The sequence below is a fragment of the Schistocerca cancellata genome, chromosome 6 (genome assembly GCF_023864275.1).
Source record: "Schistocerca cancellata isolate TAMUIC-IGC-003103 chromosome 6, iqSchCanc2.1, whole genome shotgun sequence".
Lineage (NCBI taxonomy): Eukaryota > Metazoa > Arthropoda > Insecta > Orthoptera > Acrididae > Schistocerca > Schistocerca cancellata.
The window spans coordinates 690,626,337-690,639,181 of record NC_064631.1 but is presented as its reverse complement, the minus strand read 5'-3'; the positions used below and the strand labels follow the sequence as shown (position 1 = coordinate 690,639,181).

The window sequence follows — 12,845 nt, the reverse complement described above, 5'->3', positions numbered from 1 at the left end:
AATATTATACACATCAACTCACCGATCACCAGGGTAAATATCTGCAATGTAAGATACTTGGGACAATAACTTACACCACCATATAGGTGGTAGCAAAAAGGTGATCTCACCCCTGGGGATCTCACCTTGTAAACTTGCATGGTTTGCCCTTGTTTGTTAACATCACAGCTTGTGGTGAGATCCCTCTAACATCAAGGATTTTCCAGGGCTTGGATGCACCTCAAACACTATTGGTGCACCAAAATTTCAATAGTTTTATTTAATCAGAAGTGGCCCTACTTACCTCTGCACCTGTTAGAGATTATAAACCTTTTAACACAGAATTGATTTGGCACCATTCCGATTCAGTATTGTTGCTTGCATTACAGATATTCCTAAATTAAAGTAATGAGATTCCCAAATATTACAGATCAGCCTATATGAAAATAATGTGATATCAACAGAGATTTATAGATGTGTTATTACCTTCAAAAGTTCTTGCTTTTAAAGCAAATCCTTTAAAATTGTATTTATCAAATCACAATTTGTCTGGCTGTAAAATGCTTTGTTTTACATAGTTGTTCAGAGATGCCAGAACTATCAAGTTAAAAAAATAAAAATAAAAGGAGGAGGAGGAGGAGGAGGAGGAGGAGGAGTAGAAGAAGAAAGAAGTAGTAGTTCCTCTCTAGGTCAATAAAATTAATCATCACTGTGTTATCCACTGTGGCAGGTGTTACCATGAAGATGCACTCCTCATACTACCTAGATGCTGTTGATTGAAAAATGTTGAGTTCGAAACTATTTCTAAAAATGAGATACCCCACATCTCTCAATTAAACGATAATTCCTCATTTCAAATAATTGTGCAACTATAACTGGCACAAAAAAAAATTGCGCGTTAAAGCCTAACTGAAGACAATTTTAAACATGGCTGACAGCAGCAACTGTAAATAAATGTTCATACACATGGCAAGTCAAGAGTCATAGTATGCCCTGCTATGTCAAAAACCCTGAAGAATTGGAGTAATCTGATATTACAGTAGGCTGTGGGTGAGGTGATCTACCTTTTATGGTATGTACTGGACATGGGCACCATCTCGAAACAGGTTATCTAGAATCTAAGTCAATTTTTTAAATGGAAAGGGGCTCGTTTGCAGGGTGTATACGTGGAAGGAAAAAAAAAAAATTTCCCTGTTAAAAGTACACTTCCTCCCAGGTGTAAATACACTTTTTCCATGTTAAGTGAGGGTATACTTTTCCTCGGAACTGTAAAAGTTATCCGTCTTTTGAATGATTACGGTTTTATACACCGGCGTTGAATTTCCCAGCACTTTAGCAAAAGTAACTCAGGTAACCAAACTCGTTTTGGGAAGATGTCTGACATGCAGCAACATGTACACTGTATTTTTGTATTACGAAAGCATAAATTCGAATTCCACCAAACACCGCTAGTTACTTTCCGAAGCATTGAAATCGAGATTGCGATGCGCTTTTGTAAGCTAGTCATAGCTCACGTCACGTGATCTTGCCAGCCGATAACAGCAGATATTCAGAACATAGGACACGTGACGTAGTCAGCCAATAGCAACATCACTGTTAAGTAGTGCGAACACACAAATAGGAAAAATTAATGGTTTAAATTAATATACGTTGTGTTGCAGCAAGAAAAGAGAAGCTTTCACATATAATGTTGCCCCTTTTTGCTCGTGTTACACTTTAAGACACACCACACTAAAGTGCCAGTAAAAATTTTAAGAACAACATAAATGCCAGAACTTCTGGGCTCGAAATTATTCTAAATCATCATACTCAAAGAGCTGATTTTTAAAAGAGTGTCAAACGCTTTGTAATTTAAGAAATTCATCATACATTCTCACACATAGTTCATCTTGCGTAAAAGCAAATTTACTTTGAAAGTAAGGGTTTTCAAACCACCATTCGCAATATTTTCCCGCGACCCTTTAGAAATACGTTCCTTTCAGCAGTTGCCAGAGAGCGCCAGATAACAAGCGTCATCGCGCTTGCGCAGCTAGGCAGGAAGCCTGTATGTTTGTATGTGTAAAATATTAAAATATCTTACATAATGCCATAAAAGAAGAGCACAGGAATTTCGTGCACCATACTAAAATGCATAATTCAGCTGAAAGTGCACATTCGTATGTCCAGATTCCAATGTGAATTTTCTTGGAGCACCAGTACTGTATTATCTCGTGTTTGGTTGTTTATTATGGCATAATGCTGTATGGGCTAGAAAATGAAAACGTGCACTTGAAATGCAGCGAACAGTTGAAACTGGCCAATAGTGTGGTACTGAACGCTCCGTTTCAAATAAATTGGCTGGCTCAACAGAAAAGATTAATTAAAGCCAAATTTCTTTAGCAAATTGACAAAAATAACTTCATTGTTCTGCAAGGCGATTAATGCTTGACTGTCAGAAAGGGAACATAAAATAAAATCTGAAACTAATAATGTATTTTAGCCTTCTGTAATTATGTAAATGTATTTTAATTGACTTGATAGCTCCTGGCAACAGAAATCCATTTTGTTTTCATTTGAGCAATAAACGAAAAGGAAACAGCAAACTCACTAAACATACACACGGATCACGTGAGACTACCCACCTCCCCATTACAACTTAATACTGCTCTGTGGATCAGCCACGGATCTACGGTATTTCCGAACCAGGGCAATATTAGATTGTGGTGCCCCTTCTCCCTAGAGCGTTTGAGGCAGGACGCCAAAAATTTTAAAAATCAACTTTTCATAAATATGTCCATTTTGTAGCGCACATCTTTCTGAAGAGTCTGATACGTAAAACGTATGCGTTTGAGGAAATGTTTGGTCTTAAATGTGCCAAAGTGCAGTGCCACGCCTCTTCACACAGCATTCTTCTATCGCACGTCACTGTATTTCGCTCTGTGGAACTCAAACGTGTAACATTTTCTAATGGGTGCCATCAAACTGTATTCAGGACAGTGGAAATTAAAATGTCCTGTGGTGCCTCTCCTACTCCCAATTGGCCGGTCTGACAATCTGCCCCTGTTTAAAAAAAACTCACAATAAATACTGGATGGGATTATTTGTAACCGGGAGAGCAGGAACTCTTCAGAAAATTTGGACTCTTAATTGCCTGTTAGCTAATAACTTGATGTTTTGAGTGAAATAAAATTAAATATAGGATACTTAAAACCAGTAAAGACAATAGACAAGCAAGACAGTACATATTTCTTCAATCTTATATCCTAACATTGCTTTTCTCACTAACCTTAGTACAGCTTTACATGGAGTGCTTTCCTTTTGAGAAAGAATCCATTAGCTCATCTAAGTTCGTTAAAGTTTTTGCTACATAAAAAAACCAAATGTCGTTGGCTAATACTGAAAAAGCTATTAATACCTATGAATACTACCCAAGACTGATGTGCTTTCTCGATCTGATTACGTGTATTTTGTCACTTTCTGCTAGATAACACGCTGGTGAAGTATCAGTGCAGCAGCAGTGCAGTAGCGATTCGCATATTTAGCTTATTTAGCTTTCATATTTGTTTTGTAGTTTGAGTCTTAATTTCTTTCCGAGTGTTTGTGCCCTTGCATATTTAATTACATAAAATCCTTGCATATTCTCGTATTTGAGAGGAATAATACTGCTTATTGATAGCCGTAGAGTATAAATTCACGGAGTTGTTAGATATTAGCGGTAGGATGGATAGGGTGTGTGCGTGCTGTGTGCGGGTGCAGGAGGAACTGGCCGCGGTTCATGAGCAGCTGAGCGTGCTGTTGGCCACAGTCAGCCGCCTTCAGGCTGCTGTCTCGAGGTGCAGCGATGGCGGAGGGTCTGGAGCGTCGCTTGAAACACCCCAGGTGTCGCTTGCTGCGTCCGCTGACTCAGCCGCTGAGGCACCTTCTAGGGTACCCGGCGCGTTGGGGCCGCCCTCACCTCAGGATGAGTGTCGGACTGCAACGCCTTCGTGTCGCTCGAGGCGGAGGGCCAATGTGGAGGCTGGCCGGCTGGCATAGCCCGTTCATCCTGTCAGTGGGCAGTTGGCCGCTCCTTCAGCAGGGCCCGAGCAGGCACACGGGGGCAAAGGCTTGCTAGTTATTGGGAGCTCCAATGTTAGGTGGGTGATGGAGCCCCTTAGGGAAATAGCGTACAGGGCTGGAAAGAAATCCAACGTGCACTCGGTTTGTCTGCCGGGGGACCTCATCCGAGATGTGGAGGCGGCCTTGCCTGAGGCTATCGAGCGTACGAGGTGCAGTCGACATCAATTAGTTGTTCACGTCAGCACCAATGATGCCTGTCACTTGGGTTGTGAGGCGATCCTCAGTTCGTACAGGCGGCTCGCGAATTTGGTGAAGACTGCTGGTCTCGCACGCGGGGGCAAGCAGAGCTCTCTATTTGCAGCATCGTTCCCAGAGTGGATCGGGGTCCTTTGGTTTGGAGTTGAGTGGAGGGTCTCAACCAGAGGCTTCGTCGACTCTGTGACGGTCGTGGCTGCAGATTTCTAGACTTGAGCTATTGGGTGGGGAATTGTAGGATGCCCCTAGATAGGTCTGGGTTGCACTACACAAAGGAAGTGGCTACTCGGGTAGCAGAGTACTTGTGGCGTGCACATGGGGGTTTTTTAAGGCTACGCAGTAGTGCGAGGTGTACTGATGAACGCTCACCAATCGACATGCAGGCAGGGAAATCAGGACGTGCTCAGTGTAAAGACACTTCAGCTATCAAGATATTAGCAGTCAATTTTCAGAGTGTTCAGAATAAAGTTCCTGAATTTACTGCCTTCCAGGAAGCGTGTGGCACGCAAATTATTCTCGGGACTGAGACCTGGCTGAATCCTGAGATAGTAAGTTCTGAAATATTTAGTGAGGGTTGGAATGTGTCGGAAAGACAGATTAGACACCGTAGGAGGTGATGTCTTCATGGCAGTTGACAAAAATATTGTGTCTACTGAGGTCGAAGTAGAGTGTGATTGTGAAGTTATCTGGACATGTTTAACAGGACTAGGGGAAAAAAGTTAATTGTTGAGTGTTATTACAGGCCACCAGGTTCCACCGTGACAGATCTAGAATCATTCAAAGGGAGTCTGCATTCTGTATCGCAGAAGAACCCGGATCATGCTATATTAGTTGGATGGGACAACAACCTACCTAGTATAGACTGGGATGTCTATAGATTCATTACAGGTGGTACAGACAAGCCGTCGTGTGAATTACTTTTGAACACATTATCTGAAAACTGTCTTGAGCAGCTAAATCGACAGCCAACGCATAATGGAAATATTTTAGATCTAGTAGCCACGAACAGACCAGACCTCATCGACGGTGTCAGTGTTGAGACAGGGACTAGCGATCATGATGTTTTCATTAGACTACAGTTATGAAAGTTACGAAAGTTAAAAAGTTGGTCAAGAACGCTAGGAGAGTATTCTTACTAGAAAGAGCAGATAAGCAGTTGTTAGCATCCCACTTAGTAAATGAATCGACTTCATTTACTTCCGGTACGATGGACGTGGAAGAATTATGGTCAAATTTTAAACACATTGTAAATCACACATTGGACAAGTATGTGCCGAAAAAATGGGTTACGGACCGTGGTTTAACAGCGCAATTCGGAGAATGCTCAGGAAGCAAAGACAGTTGCACTCGCGGTACAAGAAAGATCGGAAGAATGAGGACAGGCAAAAGTTAGTAGGGATTAGTGCTGCTGTAAAAAGAGCGATGCACGAAGCATTCAACCACCACCACCACCATACCTTAGCAAAAGATCTTGCTGAAACCCAAGGAAATTCTGGTCTTACGTAAAATCGGTAAGCGGGTCGAAGGCTTCCATCCAGTCACTCACTGATCAGTCTGGCCTGGCAACGGAAGACAGCAAAACGAAAGCTGAAATTTTAAATTTAGCATTTGAGAAATCTTTCACGCAGGAGGATCATACAAACATACCACCGTTTGAGTCTCATACAGATTCCCGTATGGAGGACATAGTGATAGACATCCCTGGGGTTGTGAAGCAGCTGAATGGGTTGAAAATAAATAAATCGCCAGGTCCTGATGGGATTCCAATTCGATTTTACAGAGAGTACTCTACTGCATTGGCTACGTACTTAGCTTGTATTTATCGCGAATCTCTTGCCCAACGTAAAGTCCCGAGCGAGCAGAAAAAAGCGCAGGTGACGCCTGTATATAAGAAGGGTAGAAGGACGGATCCTCAAAATTACAGACCAATATCCTTAACATCGGATTGTTGCAGGATTCTTCAACATATCCTCAGTTCGAATATAATGAATTTCCTTGAGACAGAGAAGTTGCTGTCCATGCATCAGCACGGCTTTAGAAAGCATCGCTCCTGAGAAACGCAACTTGCCCTTTTTCCACAGGATATCTTGCGAACCATGGATGAAGGGTATCAGACGGATGCCATATTCCTTGACTTCCGGAAAGCGTTTGACTCGGTGCCCCACTGCAGACTCCTAACTAAGGTACAAGCATATGAGATTGGTTCCCAAGTATGTGAGTGGCTCGAAGACTTCTTAAGTAATAGAACCGAGTACGTTGTCCTCAATGGTGAGTGTTCATCGGAGGTGAGGGTATCATCTGGAGTGCCCCAGGGAAGTGTGGTAGGTCCGCTGTTGTTTTCTATCTACATAAATAATCTTTTGGATAGGGTGGACAGCAATGTGCGGTTGTTTGCTGATGATGCTGTGGTGTACAGGAAGGTGTCGTCGTTGAGTGACTGTAGGAAAATACAAGATGACTTGGATAGGATTTGTGATTGGTGTAAAGAATGGCAGCTAACTCTAAATATAGATAAATGTAAATTAATGCAGATGAATAGGAGAAAGAATCCTGTAATGTTTGAATACTCCATTAGTAGTGTAGTGCTTGACACAGTCACGTCGATTAAATATTTGGGTGTAACATTGCAGAGCGATATGAAGTGGGACAAGCATGTAATGGCAGTTGTGGGGAAGGTGGATAGTCGTCTTCAGTTCATTGGTAGAATTTTGGGAAGATGTGGTTCACCTGTAAAGGAGACTGCTTATAAAACACTAATACAACCTATTCTTGAGTACTGCTCGAGCGTTTGGGATCCCCATCAGGTCGGATTGAGGGAGGACATAGAAGCAATTCAGAGGCGGGCTGCTAGATTTGTTAGTGGTAGGTTTGATCATCACTCGAGTGTTACGGAAATGCTTCAGGAACTCGGGTGGGAGTCTCTAGAGGAAAGGAGGCGTTCTTTTCGTGAATCGCTACTGAAGAAATTTAGAGAACCAGCATTTGAGGCTGACTGCAGTACAATTTTACTGCCGCCAACTTACATTTCGCAGAAAGACCACAAAGATAAGATAAGAGAGATTAGGGCTCGTACAGAGGCATATAGGCAGTCATTTTTCCCTCGTTCTGTTTGGGAGTGGAACAGGGAGAGAAGATGCTAGTTGTCGTATGAGGTACCCTCTGCCATGCACCGTATGGTGGATTGCGGAGTATGTATGTAGATGTAGATGTAGAAATAGGTCTGTCTAATATTGCAGCAATTGTAGCACTCACCGCCACTGTTTTGGCACAAATGGTCATTTTTATAACACGACAGAATATAATCACGAAGTACCAATATCAAATGCCTATTGGGCCTACTACAAGCAAAAAGTTTCATGTTAGGAAATAGTTTCACATTTCATTCATACGCTCTGACTTCTGAAGCATGAGATCGAAAAGTAGTAGTACAATTTTTTTACATAAATTTGGAATTGTCATATTCTTCCATACTTTGTGTGATGTCCCCGTTTCTTCTCCTTTCTCGTGCTAACAAACAATCTTGTTATCACTAATTCTCTAACTGTTCCTGCCAGGGCTAAAACTTATTCTCCGGTTAACTTGACTAACCCTGCCAAAATCACTGGTGTAGTTCCCCCACGTTTATTCTCCGGTTAGGCGTTATTGCCGTGTTGGTACAACGTGTTTACTGTGCTACTCCCAGAATAGAACTTTAGCGGCTTCTAGCCGGAGACTGCACAACTGGCCCTTACCAGCGTAGCGTTCTGGCAAAAAAAAAAAAAAAAAAAAATTCTGCCAAAATTTCAGTTTCTTGGTTACACTGAGAAGATAATAAATATTCTTTCTTACCTGTTATTCAACAGGGATGTGTTTCAAAATCATATGAATAATCGATAGACTGACGTGCGCTGGATGCTAGGCACTTTGTGAAACAAGGTCTTTCCTCCCCCCCTCTCCCAACTGAAATTGCCACCCGGGGCATATATCCTGGTTTGTCCCTCGACCCCTATATCCAGGCCTGTTGCATATGCGGGAATCTGACAGCTTAGGCGCATCAGTAATTTTTTTTTTTTTCCGGGTAGCATCTGGGTGCTTGCCCCTATTGCTTATACAGCTAATTGCCACACTTCTTTATCTAGAAGTGGGAGAAGGTACTACCCATATACGACTCAACTGTGCATGCGCTCGCTCGCAACTGCTCAAACAAATCTAATGCGAACAGTTGTGACGTCACGCTAATTGGAGGCAATTTGTTGTTATGAAGCATTGCATAGTCTTCCTCAAGCCGCTGACACGTTTTGCTGTTGGCAGACGCATGTGAGAGCACTTTGTTTTGTTGCTGTATATGATGCATTTCCTTGGCAACTTCGGTTTTTTTTTTTTTTTTTTTTTTTTTTCATGTTTTGTTGCTGCACTATTATTCTGCACTAGCGATATACAGTAATAGCCTTTGTTAGAGCATTGGTTCTTACCAGTCAATGTTACAAAAATTTAACTGGAAACTAAAACAATGAAAAATTCCCGGAATTCTAAAAAATTCCCGGGTTTTTCCCGGTTTCCTCCCGGATGAAAAAATTCCTGTGTTTTTCCCAGATCTCCCGGGTCATATACACCCTGGTGTGATACATAAAAGTACAGAAGCATTTTCTGACATTTTCATTCCTGTAAACAGATTCAAAGTAGCAGTTATGGTTCCAAAGATACTCCAGATTTGTTTTGTTGCAGGTAACTGAAAATGGCTTTGACCAAGGAGCAGAGAACTGAGCTCATTTTGATTAATGGAGAAAAGAGGTTCCTTGTCACAGCAGCAGATTTAACCAATCAGCACCCAGAAAGACCTGCAATTTCATACAACATTGTCAGGTGCTCAATTTCCAAATTCTGAGAAACTGGGACTGTGGCTGGCAAGGCACAGATTGGCTATCCAAAAAGTGCTACTGACAAGACAACCTCAACAATGGTTTTGGAACCTTCATGAAGAGGCCACACCGCAACCACCGCACATGACGTTTGTCAGTAGAATGTGGAATCAGCCAGTCATTGAGCATACAAATCATTCATGCTTATCAATGGCATACATTCAAGATTCAGGAACTCTAGCACCTACTGGAGGATGACCCAGGCAGACGTACACAGTTTTCACATGGGCCCTAAAGCAAGTTCAACAAGATCCCTGTTTTGTGCAAAGCATCTTGTTCAGTGATGAGGCAAACTTTTTTGACGGTGGAGAAGTCCATTGTCACAACCACAGATACAGGAGTGACAAGAATCCACCCTGGATGGAGATCTTCCAAGGCAGATGGCAATGTAAAGTTTATGGTGTGGAATGTGGGGTACTTGGGTAATTGGACCTATTTTCATTCACAAGAACCTAAATGCTCAACACTCCCTGGAAATGTTGCAACACAAGAGGTGTTTCCCTTACTTCTAATGAAGATGGGAGCTTTCCCTCTCACTTCCAACAGGATGGGGCTCCACCACACTAGGGAGCAGTTGTTCGTCAGCAGTCAGATGGTCAATTTCCTGATCATTGGATTAGCCAACGTGGTTCTGTGGAATGGCCTCCCAGACACCTGATCTCATACTATTTGACTTTTATCTGTGAGGTCATTTAAAGTAACTCTGCAGAGAAACTAAGACACAGACATCATCACGAGCAAACACTGAAGAAGTGTGTGCCAGCATTTTTGCGGAAATCCTTCTGCTTGCGCATGATGCTTGGATTCAGCACTTTCAAATGCGCGTTGACCGACACAATGTTGAACACACAAAATGACCGTTGTTTAATTGAGAACAGTCCAGCCTGTAATTCCAACCAAAATGTGTTGTAACTTTTGAACCATAACTGCTACTTTGAATTTGTTTACGGGAATGAACTTGTCAGGAAATGCTGATGTTATCTGATATATCTCACGACCCCATTTCCACTCAAAAAATAAATTAAGTAATTAAAAAATATAAAAAAACCACTGAAGATGGCTAATTTCAAGATGGTGGCCATAGCTGGTATGTACCATAAAAGACCGATCACCTCACCCATACCTCACAGGAATATTCACGTTTCCCCATTCCTGCAAGGTTTTTGACATAACCTGGTGTACTGTGACTTTTGACTCACCCTGTACACAGTGTACAGCCAACTGGTTGCAAAAGTTTAATGTAAAAACCTTGACCAGGTTTCAATATCACTAAGGGTATCTGCTTCAGAAGGAAGTCACATACGTTACACAACATTAAAATTGATGATGAGGTCATCATGTATGTTTATAATTTTAATGTCATGTAATTTATGTGACTTCCTTCTGAAGAAGATTCCTTTGGTGATATTGAAGGAAGTCATATAAATTCCACCACATTAAAATTGATTATGAGCTCATCATATATGTTTACAATTTTGATGTTACGGTGACTTCCTTATGAAGAAGCTACCCTTAGTAGTATCGAAATCTGGCCAAAGTTTTAATGTTGAACTTACGCAACCAGTTATATACTTTATATATTGTTATCTAACTGAAGAAATAGACAATGCACTGGCCATTTTGGTTTCATTTGAATATTTTCATACTGCTATCTCATGATTTTCATCACATGAAACCAGAAAATATCTGATATTATCTATCTGAATACAATTATTTACAACATACCTGATGACAACGTCTTCTTAATAAACTTCCGTTTCTTCCGAATCTTCTTAAGCTTCTTCCAAGAATCTTTACCATTATCCATGAGAATTTTTTGTTTCTTCTCCTGTGGTACGCCATTGTCCATTTTCAGTAAGAACAAGTAACTTCCACCAGGTGTTCTCCTCCTCTGACCATTCTGAAATTGTTTTTATGATACCAATAATAATAATAATAATATTCACCATTTAAATTGCTGAATGCCAATTTACATAAGTGTTTGTTTTGTCAATGACATGTGGGTCTCTGAATCCACGTAGTTAGGGAAGCAGAAAACATTGTGTAGTTAGATTTAGATTTGAAAATTAAATATTCAGGAACTGGTGACAGTGACTCAAATTTGGCCTGCTGTGTGGTTTAACATTTCTGTCAACTTTCAAGAAATCAGTACCATGAAATTTTGTAACAGTACAAATGACTTAAGTTTTCTATGACATTTCAAAAATACCTGAGGAAAACATGAGTGTTTTAGGCACAACTGACACCCCGACAAGGAAAAAACATTTTCAGAAGTGTCTACTTACTAGGAACAGGAAAATTTCTTGCCTAATCTTCCTTAAATGCTGAAGCAGCCCCAATAATTTGGGTAAATCTGCCAACAGACCTTCAGCAGCTATGGAGTTCTTGAAAATGACAAATGTTGTCACAGAGACAGAACTGTTATTTGTCACACTGTTACATCACTTGGCAGGGTAGCAGTACCATAGGCATCCTCTTTCCCTGTATGTTTCTAACTGTCTTGAAAAGAGTGGAATGTTTGCACCACTCATTTTTAAAAGGCTGCTGGTTTTCTTGATTGGTAAAAGTACCACTTAATTACCAGGAAAGAAAACATCACTAATGTTAAACAGCTATGTTAATTGTCTCATTAAGTAATCATCATGTCATCATGAAGCCCAGTCAATCTGCAGCCCTGCAGAAGGAACTCTCAGAGAAACTCGGGGTCCAAAAGTTCAGACACATTTATGTGTGCCTAACACTCAAGTATGGCAAAAGGTTATCTTCACTACTTAAATTGTTTTCTACTCCATCGAATATTATCATTTCGCTTGTAACTCCACTATGTGTAGCAACTGAATATCAGAACAATCGAGAAGAGTCACTATGTTTATCTCTGGCTAGGATGCTACCAGCAAGTGAACCACAGAAACTCTAGCTGACCGATCACATGAGACCAGACAGCCAATCAATTTCAGCCTGAGAGGACATGAGCTTCCTCTCACTCTCTGCAAGACAACTGATCCAGTGTTCTGATCGTAACAGATGCTTCCACAGACGATAAAATTATATTTATGGACATTTTCAGATAAAAAATTGGACAGCTCTTACTGTCCAATCTCTCTGTGAGATTGCTAGAGTGAATTCACACTTGGGCACCACTACACTGGTATACTCAGGGTTTTTTTTAAATTATTTCTTAATTTTCAAATTCACAGTTATTTCCAGATTAAAATAATGATTTTCCAGGTTGCCAGGTCACATGTTTTTACCTAAATGAGGTTAGCAAACATACTGTGCTAGAAATAACAAGTAACTTATTTTTAAAATATATGTCACAGAAACTGAACCATATCACGTTATGATGTACAACACTGAGTTTGAACAGTTGGAGGATACTGCTCATTATAATGTGACACAGTCGTATTCGAAGTGGATTCATTTAGACAACTCTGCTCGTTTAAGCTAGACTTCTGATGATCACGTGATGGTTTAAATAATCAGTTTGTGACAGAAGCAATAAATGCTGGACACACTACAATACAGTCATTTCTCATGAACTAATGGCTGTAGAATGTTGCATTTAATCATGAAACAATACTTTCAGTTTCATCTAGAACTTTCTCCTTTAATTTTTTTGAGGCAACAGTAACGTAAATTTGTATTTGCTAGCAAAAATTATGTCATCGTATGATT

At 40.8% G+C, this 12,845-nt stretch overlaps 1 protein-coding gene across 1 annotated transcript in view; it reads right to left on the bottom strand.

The window, feature by feature from the left end:
- LOC126191370 (phosphorylated adapter RNA export protein) overlaps window positions 1-12,845 on the bottom strand; it is a 145,977-nt gene that overhangs the window by 18,006 nt on the left and 115,126 nt on the right. The window contains exon 5 of the mRNA XM_049932217.1: window positions 10,896-11,070. Coding sequence (XP_049788174.1) covers window positions 10,896-11,070 — 175 coding nt within the window. The remainder of the gene's footprint in view (window positions 1-10,895; window positions 11,071-12,845) is intronic.